Genomic DNA, 16,285 nt, shown 5'->3' with positions numbered 1-16,285 from the left:
ATGTTACAATAAGAGTTGACAATGGTTGTTGCAGTAGCAATTGACCGTGCAACATTCATGTCGCAGTAGTAATTAACAGTGCAAACATCCATATTACAGTATGAGTTGACAATGGTTGTTGGAATTAATGGTAATTGATTGTGCTACATCCATGTTGCAGTGATAATTGACATTGCAACACTCATGTTGTAGTGGGAGTTAACAGTTGAAAACAACATGTAAAATCAAACAATAAGCATCAACAGTTAAGTTTCATATTCATCTAAGCAAGAAACAAATTCATTCAACCAAAGCACAAAATAAAACTAAAATTAAAGAGAGAGAGAGAGAGAGAGAGAGAGAGTTTAAATTTAGTTTCTCACCTTTATAATAGTTGGTTGTCTTTTATTTCGAATAGATTTCGATTTTTATTGCACAAAATCGGTGGAATCATCATTAATTTCTTCATTTTGAATTTCTATGTTACACATTTCAAACTTTCAATTCAATTTGGGGAAGGGTTTGTTTTTTTTGTTTTCAAACTATTTAGATTTATGTTTGAAAAAGATGGGGTGAGAGACAATTTTATAATATTACCAATAAATTGACCGGTTGGGATTTTGATATAATTAGAAAAGGCTGTGTATTTTATCCAAAATTAAATTGGAATATTGGGCTTCAAGCCCAAGTTACCAATAAATTAACCGGTTGGGCTTTTGATATAACCTCTGGTATTTTATCAAAATCACCCAAAATGTTTTACCAACTTTATCATAGTTTTACCAAGCACATGCAGCTATGAGCGCATTGACTACCAATTTAATAGGTTTTATAGTTTCTGATTGAAAATAATGCCAAAGGCCATAGCGAACCTAATTATCATATGAATGAAACTTATCTTGCAAGATTTCCCCAGCTGAAAGTCACTAGAAAAGTACACAATTCTTTGTATTGTTACTTTCTTCTACTGAAAAAATCATGTAGCTAAGAAGTAACTATAAAGTACAAAAGTAGATTTGATTTTAGACTTACAAGAACAAACTCCTGTTCAAAGCTTCATGCAATCTAGAGCTCAATTTTGAAAAGACCTGCATGCTTCAGATGATTGACAATATCTGCAATTGAACCAACACCGGAAATCAGGGTCACAACCAAACACACCATACTCAAGCTCTGCATTGCCTTCCACTTGAAACTTCCTCTTTTGATCTTTGCTTGCACAATATACATGGTTAGTGGAAAGTACACTGTCAATGGAAAGAAGGACATCGCACCAAGCAATCCAACGATTGCATTGAAGAACGGGAACATCATTGCAACGAATGTCGTAAAGATAACAAAAGCAGGACGCAGAAAAAGCTTAGCAAGTGTAAACTGGAACTTGGGACCTTTGGTGCACGGCAGTCTCCATGTATAGACATTGTTAAAGAACCCTTTGTTTGGCCATTTTAAAGCTAGCCATTTCTCTTGTATAGAATAGATTGGTTGGGCAAACACCTGAAATATTATTCAAAACAAAAAAGAACGCCATTAGCTTCAACTCATACTTGACAAATGACAAGAACAAACACAAGAACCACTACAATAACAATGTACAATACCTGATAAGCAGCAATTAAATGTATTATGACAGAAAGATTGGCCGTGTCAACAAGCCAAAAGGGTTCATAGAATCCGGTGAGTATGTTCCCTGGAGCGTCATTTCCGAAGGCTAAGTATCCCATGCAACCCAACGTTACATAAAATATTGTTGTTATGCTCACAGAAAACATTGTTGCTCTCTTCATTGTTTTATTTTCTGGTGGGAGTGATTTTAAAGTATCCTACATTCAAGTAAAACACAGAGACTAAGAAAAGAGGGTAAAAACAAAACAGAACAACATTAAACACCAAAGAACTGTGTCCTCAATCACCTGGATTTCTAAAAGCAGCATGCAGTAGGTGTAGGCAAAAGCAATATTTCCAAGAGCTTGAAAATAATGGAAAGCCTTGGTGGAAGCAGTTACACCCTTACTCATCTCAAGATTAAACAAACCACCTCTTAGTTTGGGGTGAGATACAAATTTCTCTATGCATAGATATGATGAGATGAATGAATAAACAAATGACATTGCCGCGGCAATAACCGAAAGCAGTGTAACTTTTTCCATGTTTGGAAACTGGGAAAGTATAATTTCAATCACTCCAAAAATTACTAGAAATAAGATTCCTGATGCATCGCACTTTGCATCATGTCCTTTATCATGGAAACAATGGGACCTCTTCACTGTCCTGCTTCAAAGAAAAAAAAAATGTAAAATCCTTTCCCTTGTAGATAAGATGCATATTTATCAAGCCAATCAGTCGCCCGATACCGTTGTATGACAAACATATGTGCACTAATCACTTAAGGCATGGTACAGGTTAAAATTTCTGATCAACTATTGGGAAAAGGGCAATATTATAGAACCATTGCATATTACTAATCTCATCATCATGCGTAGGCCATGGTATATTTTTATCAATCCTTTTCCCTAAATTACATGGTTAAATCTTTTGGTGCAAGATACCATCATGATGAAGAGATTATTATTCTTAAGAATCAAAATTTAACTGAATGTCATGTGTCAATCTTATCGTCTTACAAACTATGCTCTAACAATAAACTTGATAGCGACCTCATAATTAAAGCAAAACTTTATCAATCTATTGCAATTTGCATCCTTATTATTATACCAAAACTTATTAGTTTTCTCTAGCTCTATCATTTTATTCTCCCAATTTGCTGTCTCCGTTGTTTTTCAACGAATAGTTCATGCACACTTTGTACCTACGACTTATTTATTTGAACCATATATAAACTAATATAGGCCAAGAACCTTTAAAAAAAAGGCAGTGCAAGAACCATATAAAGTGGTAAAGAAATGTCAGGTTGCAAATTCCATGTTAAGCGGCTTATGAAGTAGTTCGGGAAGAAATCGAAGAGTTAAGTGACTCACGCCATGCTTGTCGCTGCGGTAATTGTATAGCCAACCATTGTTCCCCAAAGTATAGCGCATTGTAGAGTACTACATACCACAACTTCTCTTGCACCTGCATTATGAATTGCATAAAGAATGTCACCATGAATATTTAATAGGAACTCAAACCAATACATTTATTAATTGTATTTTTTTTATTATTACCTAGACATGCTCTCACAGCACCAATATATGTGTAGTTTCTTCGTCCATTGACAGGATCTGGAGATCGATAGCAGTCACAGAGGAGAGTAGCAGTGTAATAGGTTACAAATGAGAAAAAAATGAGGACGAATGGTCCAATAATCCAGCCGAGTTGTGCTACACTCCACGGCAAAGCAAGAACACCTGATCCTATAGTTGCTGTAATAGCATGAGCAGTTGCAGTCCAAACAGTACCTAGAATCCACCATGAATGATGTTAGCAACTTTATTTAGAAACAGCTAATGATGTTCCGAACAAGATGACTTGGCACACTTCACCTTAAAAAGTTAAAATGGCTCAAGGAAAATTTTGAGGCACAAAAGTAAAATTACTTGGGGTGTTGGTGTAGCCATGTAGGTTGAAATTCAGGAATCACATTAATACCATGATCTTATATATTCCCATCGAGAAGTAGAATGAAGGTACAATATACTGTTCAATTATTCTTCTTGGCATATTTCCTCTAATGGTGTGGAACCTATACCATGCATCTAAAGCTGACTTTTTAAAAAGGAGACAATTATCTTCCAGTGGAAAATATCCTCCCAAAACAAAACAAAAAATGATCAATTTTGGCATGACAGACTAAATTAAAAATTAAATTATGAAAGCCTTCTATTTTAACAGCCAAATTGAATAACAAGACGATTTATATCTTTTAGAGTACAATCTCCTCTTGTGATCCAATAATTATTTATGTAATTTCTCTTTTTGGTAATCAATAAGTTAATTAAATAGTTACAAAAAAAAAAACGTGTTTAGGAAAATAGTCAACTTCACATTCACTTTTCCTTATGGGTCCACATTAATGCCATCAGTCTGATTTACATCAAAAAAATTCTGAGACCATGCCACATTGCCAACAAATGAATGAGGGCCAGCCTGCAACTCAAATCAAACAAACTCTCCACCACCACCCCGCCGGTCCAACACCCCCACACACTAAAAGAAATTATTTAGTTAATTTGGGGACGATGAATAAGGAAACATGCATCTAAAACCAGCTTAGTAACTACTGAATAAGTCATGGGGATCATTTTCTCCATAAAGCATTGAAATCAAATAACCACACAAAAAATCAATAAATTAAACCAACATGCAGAGAGGATTTGAAAGAGTATCCTATTTAATGGAGTCATGTGAAAACTTTTATCATAACTTCATAATAAGGCACTAGCATGCAGTACACCATGCATGCATGCGCAATGAGAAATGTGTTATTCATGTAATGTTTATATTACTATATTCAATAAACTAAACGAAGAAAGAAAGAAAGAAAGAGGAGATTATTACCAGTTCTGATGCGGCCGTCATCTCCTTGTAATTCCATGCTCTAGCTGTCTGTGTGTGAGTGTGTGTGTGTGACAGTGTGAGAGAGAGAAATAAATAAAGAGCTGACTGAAATATATTGTGGAAAGAGTGGAATATTAAGCAGTTTGTATTTGGTCTAAAATTCGGTCTAAAACAACTATTAACTTTGTGGGTATATTCTGCTGCTAATGGGAGCAACTGTTGGACCATTTGATCCGATCCTAGCACAAATAATGCAGCATAGCATGCGCGTTGAACCAGCTATTGGGATATGAATTTTGTTCATTGGAAATTGATTCGTTCGACCAAATATGAGGTCTAAAATGTAGTGGGATTGTTGCTTACTGTGCACAAATTAATTACATATTTACATTTGAAAATGGATTAAAAGAGCAATAATACTATTGAGATTTGAGAATTTAGTTAAGTAACGGACCAAAAATTCTACTTAATGAGCGGGGCCTTCTTTAGAATAGACTCTCTTCAAAGTTTCAACGAAAGGAATGAATTTTTTTGGAGCTGATGCAAATATGGAAAAGGTCTCTGAGTTTAGAGAATTAGAGTTCTCTTACAGACTTACTAGTTACTACTAAAATTCCAAGCTTAAAATCTTGGTTGCTCTTATTTTTGTGGTATTCTCCCATTCTGGTAGGGACATGTTACTTCACTGGTATACTTTTTTGTTTCAGCAACCACATAGATCAAGGAGTTCGGTCGCAACCTTTCACCTAAGCTCACTTAAATTGGTGAGTGCCCAAGTGGAACGGGTTCTTTGTGTTTTCTATGTTAAAATGAAATTGTACTTTTAATTGTATTGTATCATATTTGGAATGTTTCCACTCTATAGACAAAATTCCTGAACCAAACCTGAGTACCTGACCTCACAAATAATGTACTAGCTACGCGTTTCTTAGTTTATTTAGAAGAATATTCATTGAAAAGAGGTTTGACTTAGTTGTGTTAACTATAAAAACCATAAATCTAGCTATGGGACCTAACGTAAGGGCTGCTAGTAGCCTAGGCGACATTTAGAAAACACATTGACTGGGATGTCATCTTATAGTATAATTTTGAATTTTTGATCGTATGTTAAACAATTAAAAGCTCTATCCTTAAAACGTTGGTTGCCATAAGAACAAACTCAAAACCTTTCTTTTATGGGGGGTTTTGATCGGAAACAGCAAGGGATGTGAGATTTCTCATCTGAGAACATGGATACTTCGGAGTTAGACTGATCTATCGATGGATAGTAGTATATCTTCTTTTCCTCTTCTTCCTTCCCATCCAACTCCACTTCATCAGCCTCCTTGTGCTGGTCCTATCCCATCAGCTGATGCTACACCGTCTGAGCCACTTATCTCCTCCGTGGCAGCACCTTCCTCAGCTGGATTTCCACCAGTTGCTTCAGTGCCTACTGCATCATCATGGAGTAGCTTGTTCCTTCAAAATAAAGCGTCTGCTCTTAAAAAAACACTAAAGCACTTCACTTTACAAGAAGTGAATGGTGTTACTCAGGTACCGATGGATTTGATTATGCAAGGATGTAATGAATGGAGTGACTATGTGGTGGGATTCTTTATAGAACAGCGCCTCTTATTCCCATATGTGAAAAACGTCCTTCAACAGCAATGGAAAGATAAAGGGTCATTTGAGATTATTACGGATAAAGATCTGTTCTACTTCAAATTCTCGAGTAATGAAGCTAGTCCAATCAGTTTTAGAGGAAGGTCCAATATTTATTGGTGATCGTTGCTTTATCACAAGTCCATGGACTCGAAGTGTTGAAAAACAACGAGCAATGGTAACAACAATCCCTGTGTGGGTTAAATGTCAACGTCCCTAAGAAGCTGTGGACTGATGATGGTTTGGGGTTCCTAGCTAGCAAAGGTGGGTATTCTGTATCAGCCTAATATATGACTACTAAGGCTTTTGGTGTGTGTCTGGGGCTGGGCAACATAACGGTATAGTCCATGAATAATTATAAGGCAGCGGACTCGGAAGTCTTGAAGAAGATCGATGGAGGTATTATGAGTTGAGGGAGATGTTGGATAAGGAAAGAAAGAGTGAGATGCTGAAGCCAAGAACCACGATCTCTCGAGGAGGCAGGTGGGCAGTTCGGGGCGTGGGGGCATGTAAGGAGATCATGGAAACAGAAGAGCGGTTAGAAGATGGGAGCGGTTAAAGAAAGAGGCAGTTAGGAAGTATATAAAAGAAAGAGAAGAGAAGAATAAAGAGAGGAAAAAAGGAGAGAGAAGAGAGGGGAGGAGTTTATAGGTTGTAATTTAGGACAACACATTTGGCGCCGTCTGTGGGGAACCGAGAGGAAAGCATACGATCAAGTGAGTGCTAAGAAGAAGGTGTGAAGATGACAACCATAGCGAAGAAAACAAGAGGGAGACCCAAAAAAGTGAGGACTGAGGGGGCTGATGATGAAACCAGGAGTGTGGAAATAGAGGAGATGGAGGAGTTGGAAGAGGAAGTTCGAGAGTCGCGGGGAAGCAAACAGGTTATTCTGAGGGAAGAGATAGGAAGGTTGAGAAATGAGAATGAGAGTCTGAGGAAAGAAAAGGAATCCACACAGGAGGAAGAGACAAGGGAGCCAGAAAATAGTGAAGTAGAAGGCCAGCATGAGGAAGTGCGTCATAAACCACCAGGCGATACGGGGAAGGCATTACCATGGAGATGGTCAAAGCGATGTCGAGAAAAGGCGAGAGAAATGAATCGGGGGCGGGAGGGAAAGTCAAGTGGTGGTGAAGAAGGTGGTTTTGGACTCAATCAGAATCCATTTGGCCGTCGATGGAGGCGCCGAGGTGCCAAAGCGATTCAGCGCAACCAAGATTCGAGAGATATGGCGGGGAAGGGGATCCTGCGGACCACTTGCACCATTTCGAACAACGAGATGCGTTGTGGCAAGAAGGTTAAATATGATGGGCTCCGTTGCATGATGTTTCCCCGCCGGTTTGAAGGGTGGAGCATCGGTGGTATTATAGGTTGGCATCGCGGAGTATAACCAAGTTCGAAGAGTTGGAGCAAGCATTTGTAGACCATTTTATCCATCGAAGCGAAGGGTAGTGGATATATTGCGGATCTATTTGCGTCAAAGCGAAGTCGGAGAGACACTCGGGGAATTCTTGTGTAGATTCAAGGAGGAGACCTTAAGGGTAGAAAGTGCGGGGAGAGCACACCATGATCATTGCTTTCGGCATGGGTGAAGCGGGAAACGAGTCCGCGAATATGTATCAAAATTGAGGTTACAAGCGTTGCATGCGTTGTATCGAAAGTGGAGAAATACATCCGCTATGAGGACATGCTTGCAGAGAAATGCTAAGGAGCCGAGGAAGTTAAGAGAAGTCGGTCTGAGTGTAGAAGCGGGGAAGACCGAAAAAAGACAAAGGAAAGGCTGCGGCGAGAGAAGGGGAGCCTAGACCCGTGCAAAATCGGAGAGGCGAGATCAAGTTAGGAGGAGATTCGCGAGCGAAAACCATATCGCGGCGTAGAGTCTACACCGTTGAAACAAACCCTGGGCGAAATCTTGCCAGCGATTAAAGGGATGCACGGCATTATGAAGGTCATGAAGCATACCCGGGGAGATAGAAGATAAACCATTTTGTGCTTACCACGGATCAGAAATCATACTACAAATGAGTGTTTTGTGGCTGCGATGGTTGATAGAAAGAATGTTAGAAAAGATTGTTAAGGAATTTATCAAGGAGATACACCCGATTGGATGAGGCGCGCCGTGGCGAATATTAGGAACAATCAATGTCATATATAGTGGGAGACAATGGGGAGAAATGCACACGAGATAAGGTCGCGGAGGACTGCCCGGACTACAGCGGATAAATGAGGTTTCATGTGCTCTCGCGACCGGTGCGAGAACGCGCTTAAGCGATGGAAGGATAAAGTTCACCGAAGGATGGAAGCGATAACGCGCCTCACCGCGGATGCTTTGGTGATTACGGTTTGCGGTGGGTAATTATATGGTGAAGAGGGTTTTGATAGATTGTGGGAGTTGATTAGATTTGCTATTTAAAAGCGCGATGGAGGAGATGTGCATCGAGCGAGGCGGGATAAACCGCCAAGAACCAATTTGTTTGGATTCAATGGAAGCGGAACCGAGCCCCATGGGGAATTATTATTACCGATGCTTGGCGGGACCCGGTGGCGGTATTCACTTTCGTTTCATGATAGTGGGCGCCGCTTCCGCAGTATAATGCAATTTTGGGGAGAAGATGGATCCACGAAATGAAAGCGATTCCATCCACATACTACCAGGTGATCCGCTTTCCGACTAATGGGGGAACGTATGAAATCAGAGGGGACCAGGTCGCCGCTCAAAATATTCACCAGGTGGTGGTTAAAGAATTGACCCGCGCTCCGGAGAAGGAAGTGGAGGGGGAAAGCGAGTCCCCAGCATAGCAATTACAGACTGCGATGGCTAAGGGAGATGGGTCGGTGGGACAAAAGACCTTGGACGAGACTGCGACCGTGAATCTAGGTGAGGGGGAAGAGGAGGGCGGGTGTCTGTTGGGGCGAGTGGTGGCGAGAGTTGGAAGGCAAAGTTAGTTGAGATGTTGAGAAACGGCGATGTTTTGGCGTGGTCGATTGAGGACTTGATTGGCTTGGACCCCGAGTTTGCGTGTCACAAGCTGCACATGAGAGAAGGGGCCAAACCCGTCCGACAAAAAATGAGAGGAATAAGACCGCAGTATGCAGAAGGGATAAGAGAGGAAGTGCGAAGATTGAGTGCCGCAGGAATCATCCGAGAGTGTCAGTTTACCGAATGGCTCTCAAACATCGTCGCGGTACCCAAGAAAAATGGGAAAGTAAGAATGTGTGTTGATTTTACTGATGTCAACCAGCAATGCCCGAAAGACTGTTATCCTATGCCACGGATAGACGAACTGGTGGACAGAACGGCCGAGTTCAAATTTTTCTCATTCATGGACGCATCCATGGGGTACAACCAAGTGGTAATGTATGGCCCGGACCAGGGTGAACCGGCGTTCATTGTCGAGGGGAATGTATTGTTACACCAGAATGCCTTTCGGACTAAAGAATGCAGGGGCAACATTTCAAAGGATAGGGGAGAAGATGTTTGAATGCAAAATCCGGAGGAGTATGGAAATATACATAGATGATATGGTAGAGAAGAGCATGACTGAGGAGGAACATCTGGGGGGTTTGAAAGAAACCTTCAGCGATATTGCGAAAATATAAATTTGAGGTTGAACCACGAAGTGCACATTTGGGGTGACTCACGGAAAGTTTACAGGATATATTGTCACATACTGCGGAATAGAAGCTAACCCGGACGGATCGAGGCGTTGGTGGAAATGCAATCGCCCCAAAATGTGAAGGAGGTTCAAATGCTTGCGGGGAAGAATTGCGGCCCTCAACGGTTCATTTCAAGTCGTCGGACAAGTGTAGACCGTTATGCGGCTCTTTGCGAAAAACATCGACTTTCGGTGGTCGAGGCATGTGAACAAGCTTTCCAAGAGTTAAAGATTTATTTGGGAAAGGCTCTATTTTGTGCGGCGGGGCAAGGGGAAAAGTTGTATTTGTACTTGGGGGTGTCGAGGAATATGCTATTAGTTACGTGTTAATAAAGGGTGGTGAACAAAGGCAGGAGGAGGCGGTGTATTTCGAACAAAACAATGTTAGATCACGAGGGCCGGATCTGACAAAGTTGAGAAATTTGCATTGGCCTTGGTGTTTTCTGCGTTAAAATTGAAGCCTTGCGCCGATGCTCATTCTGTGGTTGTGGTGACTAACTTACCTCTCAAACAAGCGTTAAAGGCGGACAAGTCAGGGAGAATGCTGAAATGGGCCGTGTTGTTGAGTGCATATGACATTGAATTCCAAATCCGGACAGCGGAAAAAGCACAAGCTATGGCAGAGTTTTTGGCAGAGTTCCCCGCCGAAGACCCAACTTGGGGGGACAATATGATCATGGAGCGGGGAGGGAGAGCGAAGCGGGGATGTGTTAGACCCGTGGGACATGAGAAATGGATGGAGGTATTCACGGATGGGTCCTTGGCGGACCACGAGGAAGCGGGATTGGGTGGTGATAGTCACCGGGAGAATAATCGACTTGAATTATCGATGAAGTTGGGCCAGCGGCTTCAAACAATGAATCTGAGTATGAAGCGGTGATAATTTGGGCTAGATTTGGTACGGATCACGGGAGTGAAGGAGGCGGCGGATATATTCGATTCCAACTTGGTAATTTGTCAAATGAATGGAGAATTTTTTGCCCGATGCCCGGGATGGCAAAGTACACGGAGGTATTACTGAGGAAAGCGAGTGAGTTTGGCAAAATCCGGTTCGGCGCATTTAGGGCGCGGTGAAAATAGACATCTTTGGCGCATTGGCATATGTAGCGGTGATTGCTTCTGATGCGAGGCGGAGATCAATTGAAGTCGGGTGCTAAGCAAGCCCGAGTACCTCCGTGATTGCGAGGTAGGAATGACCATGAAGGAAGAGCGGGGTGGATAGAACCCGTAAAAATTTCTTATTGGGGAGAGAAATTGATGATAGACAAAGGCGAAGGAGAATGGGCGGGTATCACAAAGATACGTTTTAATGGAAGGAGACCTATCTGAGACGGAATGGACCGTTGTTGAGATGTTTAGCCAGCGTCGGTGAAAAGATCTTAGCGAAGTTCATGAGGGGCTGCGGTAGCCATTCGGCAGGAAAAAACAATGGCGCATCGGGTGTTGTCGGGGGTATTTTGGCCCACCCTGAAGAAGAGAAGCGACGAATATGCTAAGAGGTCGCGAAATGCAGATTTGCACCAGCGATACATGCACCCGCTGAACCTTTGCACAAGGTATATAGTCCTTGGCGTTAGCGATGTAGGAATTTGGATATTGTAGGACCGCTACCGATGGCGATGGTAAAGCGAAGTATATATGCTAGCGGCCCGATTATTTTACCAAGTGGGTAGAGGGTGTGGCACTCAGCGGATCAAGGAGGAACAAGTGAAGAAATTCCTATGGGAAAATATAATATGCGGTTCGGGTTGCCACACACCATAATTGCCGATAATGGAACACAATTTCTGAGGGGAAGGTCGAGAGAATTCCTCAGGCGTTCAAAGGTAAAACAAGGATTAGCGGCTCCTTATAACCCGAAGAAAGGGAATGGGCAAAGCGAGAATCCTCAACAAGACAATCATGGATAATCGAAGAAAAAACGGAGGATAAAAAGGGTTCATGGGTGGACGAGTTAAATCATGTCTTTGTGGGCATATCGAACTACACCACGAATGTCCACTCGGGGAGTCGCCATTTGCCATGGCATATGGGGTAGAAGCGATGATTCGGTAGAGATGGTGGCGACAACCACCCGGACAAAGCGGTGGAGGAGGGATCAATGATATGAATGCTGACCGCGGATTTGAATCTCGGGGAGGAGAGGAGAACCACGCCCCGCATCCGATTGGAGGAATATCATAGAAGATTACAAAGACAATATGCCAAAGAGAGTCGCGGCCTCGGCGGTTTCAGGTAGGGGATCAGCGTTTTGAGGGAGAGTGACACCGTCGACTAGAAAGGAGGTGGGCCGGAAAGTTAGGGCCTAGCGGGAGGGACCCTATACCGTGCGAGAAAAGGGGGCGAGGAACATATCGGCGCTGCGGAACAGGGGAGGGGAAAGGATATCGCGAGGCCTTGGAACATCAGAATGTTAAAGAGTTTCCTTGAGTGACAACATGTAATGGGTGGGAATCAATGGCCGAGGTAGCGGCCTCTAGTAATGTAGCGACATTTTATTATAATGTTTAGAGTATAAAAGTTATCAATGAATAGAGTATCATTTTGCCTATTTATTTGCTGCGTTGTTCATTGCAAGGGTGTAGAAAAATTGCCCATGAATGAGGAGGTCCCACTTTAAGCGGGGGTGGAGCCGCCCAGCGGACAAAGAGGTCGAATCTAGCGAGGGGCAGATTGAGGTGCCCTCAATCAGGAGCCCATCTGAGATAGTGGGGGTGGAGCCCTTCCGCGGACAATGAGGTCAAATCCGACTTGGGGGCAAATTGAGGTTGCCCTCGGTCGAGGGAGCCCATCCCGAGATAGTAGGGGAGCCCGCCAGCGGACAATGAGGTCAATTCGACTTGGGGGGCAAATTGAGCTGCCCTCAGTCAGGAGCCCATCTGAGATAGTAGGGGGGGAGCCCTTCGCGGACAACGAGATTTGTGTCCAACATGGGGGCAAACTGAGCTGCCCCCAAGGATCTCCATGTAACAAGAGGTTAAGTTCGGGCAATTGAAGCAAGTGGTGAACACAGTGATATAGTATGGAGCAAACCACGGGGCGGGAAATAAAAAAAGAAGAAACTACCGCGAACGGGATGGTTAAAAGGAAAACATAAGTGTGAGCCCGCTGGGATCACCCAGAAATACGGGACATAATGTACATACAAAATGAGCAAGAACAAAATATGGATAGAGTAAGCAAACACAAAGAAACAGTTTCTAGTTCAATGTTTGTGGCGATTAATGCGGTAAAGTGGGATTCCCAGCTATGTCTTTATGAGGAGAACCTTCAGAGATCACCACCACAGCGTCCTCAGCCGCGGATCCAGTGTTGATATCACCCCCAGGGGGCGGCGAAGAGGCCATTGAAGGACCAACCTACAGGCTGGGGGCGAAAGAGGCGAGGGGGAGGAGTTTCAGCAGCGGTGTGAGATCGTCGGTAATTTGCTGCAATTCTCGGGCTATCTTCTTTTCAGCCAAAACCCGGAAACGATCTGACGCAACCTTCAGCGATTGCTCCAGTTTCTCTTGGGCCGCCGCCTCTTGGGCTGTCTTCTCGCCCTCCATTTTTGTAATTTCGGACAAATTGCTGATTGAAGGCCTCCTCCAGCGTTCTGCTTTGAAGCGGCTTATGGGATTTAGAGCGGGCGGCGAGCATTATCGCGATCTTTCTCGGGCGCTCATATCGTATTTTTCCGGTGCCGGGCCCATGTATTTCTGCTTCCACGGCCTCTCAGGAGTTTCGAGTGCTTGGTGAGACCCCGCGGATGGCGTAGCCTACATCCAGGCTCAGCTGTACACAAAGGAGACGTTAAGTGTCTTATCCACAAAAAATATCAAGATAATAGCGGACTAAGACATACCTTCTCCCAGACTGTGTAGATGGCAGCGTGGTGGGCGTGCGAAAGGTCGAGTCGCCATAGGCGCAGTCCGCGAGGTAGATGGAAATTTGAAGAGCAGTGGCGGCGGCTGCGGCGTTATCGAAGTCGGCGTGGTGACTGCCCGATCCCTAGCTTTGAAGTCCGGGCGCCAAACCTCAGGAGCGACAGGGGCAGTTTCCTTGCCTGGACGACGAGTGGAAGATGAGTGCCGCGGCGGCAATCTTGGTCTGAGAACCACGAGGGGCAAGAAGAGTTTCCGCCGTTAACGCGGCTTGGCTGGCGGGCTCTTGGCGGCGGAATCAGACTCGCCATCTTCTTCGTCACTGTCCCACAATTTCAACTTGGTGGCGTCCATAGCTGGGGCGGTGGGGGAAGTAGGATCAGCAGCTTGGAAATCGTCCTCCCAATCAGCGATGGAGGAGTAAGGGGCCGGGGCACTGGGGGTTCTGGTTGGAAAGGTTCCAGAGGGGCGTTGAGGTTGTTGAGCGGCCGCAGCCCGTTTTGCAGCAGCCTTGGAATGGGAAATCTTCTTGGTATATCCCCTCTTCTTGAATTTGGGGAAGCTTTGGGCAACCTTTCTTTGGGAGGAGGTAGACGGTAGAATGGGCCTTGGTACTTGCCGAAGTCTTTGAGAGACGGGTCCAGAAGAAGAGGAGTGCCTTTCTCCGGATCGATGCCTAGAACTTCCTGCCCGATCACTTCCAGTCGCGAAGACTCACGGAAGATGGCGGAATTGACACGAAATATAATTTGGGAGTGTGAGTCGGTCTCCACACCGTGCCCATGCAAAAAAGAACATTGGGGTGGCGATGGGAATACATAAAAAAAAACATAGGCGGCGGTCTATACTTATACCATTTCGAGAGAAAATGTAAATGTCTCGGAGATACTTGATTGGGAAGGTCGTGGACGAGGAAGCTCCGGACACATCTGATGGATAGTGGTGCCACACTTTGTCGGAAGAGGTGATGTTGAGAACAAAAGGACTTCTTTCGCGGACGACTCTGAGAAGGATTGGTAGCCTATACTTCGAATTTGGTACTCTTCTTTAGGTAATAGTGGGAGATCATGTCGCGGAGTTGGATGGGTGGGGAGTTGGTTTTGTTATAGAAATTGGCGGCGTACATAACACGCCAGAAGTTTCCAATACCCTGACACGGGGGGATATTGAAATGGTTGCAAACTTCTACATCTAATAGGGACGAGGAAAACCGAAGACCGACCCACGATTTGTCCCATGATGGCGACAAAGCGCTGGCGAGGTGTGACCAAATGTGGGAAGTGGGTAACCCCGGGCACATGCTCCAAAATCACATCGTCTGGGATACCATAAGCCGCTTTGACCGCAGCCAAGTTAGGTCGGCGGTAGTGTGAAGGGGGCGGAGGGAGCTTGAACGATCTCGGGACATGGAAGGGATAGCGATTGGGAGTCACGAATCACGGCCGCGGACTCTGATCTCACAACAACAGGGCTACTGGATCTGGAGGAAGGAGAACTAGATCTAACGGATTTGGCGGCGGAGGTGCTTGTCGACTCAGAAGCCGACATGATGCAAATTACACTAGACGTAGAATGGAAAAGATGAAAGGACTAAGCTACGCCCGTGGAAGAATCCACGAAACACTAGAGAACAACCAAACCAATGGTATAATAAAAGTTCGAGAGATAAAGGAAAGAAGAAAGCGAACTGATTTTGCGGGCGAAATGAGCAAAAGAGAGTAGTACAAATCGAATCAGGAGCAAGAACAGTGGAGATTCACCGGGAGGAAGAGGGAAGACAAGAAAGTCAGGCGATCCCAAAAGGAAAAACAGAGAGAGATGAAGTTGAAAGGTTTAAGTGAGAAGAAATAAAAGGGAGTGAGAGAAAAGAGGAAGGGTTTGAGAGAGAAAAGGAAGTGTTTGAACGAATTTCGAAGCGGCAGGGGTAGAGCAGTAATTTCCAGAATACAAAGACCGAAGAATCAGAAGAAAGGGCCAGCAGGGGGTGACACGTGGAGGGGCTAAGAACGAGGCGACAGGTTCCGCACGCTATCATAATTGCTAGAGGCGTGCAAGGCACGCGAGGGGTATAGAGCTCTCAAATCAAAGTCAGGAGAACACGTGGCCCTAGAGAAAGGACCCAACACTGGCCAGCCGGACCCTTTCATCTGGCTAGGTGATGGGCTCTAGGACAGGTACTAGAGATCCGCGGCTTCAGTTGGCAGAAAGTATCTCGGACCCCGAACCTTAGGTCCGAGGACCGAGAGGGGGCATCTGTATCAGCCTAATATATGACTACTAAGACGACTGGTGTGTCCTGGGCTGGGGCAACATAACGGTATAGTCCGCGAATAATTATAAAGGGCGGACCTGGAAGTCTTGAAGATCGGTGGAGGTATTATGAGTTGAGGGAGATGTTGGATAAAGGAAAAAAGAGCTGGAATCTGAAGCCAAGACCACGATCTCTGAGGAGGAGGCATTGGACAGTTCGGGGCGTGGGGGCATGTAAGGAGATCATGGAAACAGAAGAGCGGTTAGAGAAGATGGGAGCGGTTAAAGAAAGAGGCAGTTAGGAAGTATATAGAGGAAGAAAGAAGGAGGGGGAAAAAAGAAAAAGAGGAGAGAAGAGAGGGGAGGAGTTTATAGGTTGTAATTTAGGACAACACAATTCCT

General features: G+C 44.2%; 1 protein-coding gene across 1 annotated transcript; it reads right to left on the bottom strand.

The window, feature by feature from the left end:
* Positions 1-902: 902 nt before the first annotated feature.
* On the bottom strand, positions 903-4,594 carry LOC147478288 (amino acid permease 8-like). The gene is made up of 6 exons (XM_086582708.1): positions 4,477-4,594; positions 3,144-3,377; positions 2,958-3,051; positions 1,893-2,250; positions 1,581-1,802; positions 903-1,476 (listed from the first exon to the last, which is right to left on the bottom strand). Exons 1-6 carry the CDS (start codon positions 4,511-4,513, stop codon positions 1,045-1,047), a joined length of 1,377 nt encoding a protein of 458 aa, XP_086438834.1. The 5' UTR covers positions 4,514-4,594; the 3' UTR covers positions 903-1,044.
* Positions 4,595-16,285: the final 11,691 nt, after the last annotated feature.

The sequence above is a fragment of the Coptis chinensis genome, chromosome 9, assembly GCF_015680905.1.
Source record: "Coptis chinensis isolate HL-2020 chromosome 9, ASM1568090v1, whole genome shotgun sequence".
Taxonomy (NCBI): domain Eukaryota; kingdom Viridiplantae; phylum Streptophyta; class Magnoliopsida; order Ranunculales; family Ranunculaceae; genus Coptis; species Coptis chinensis.
This window is presented reverse-complemented; position numbering and strand designations above follow the sequence as displayed.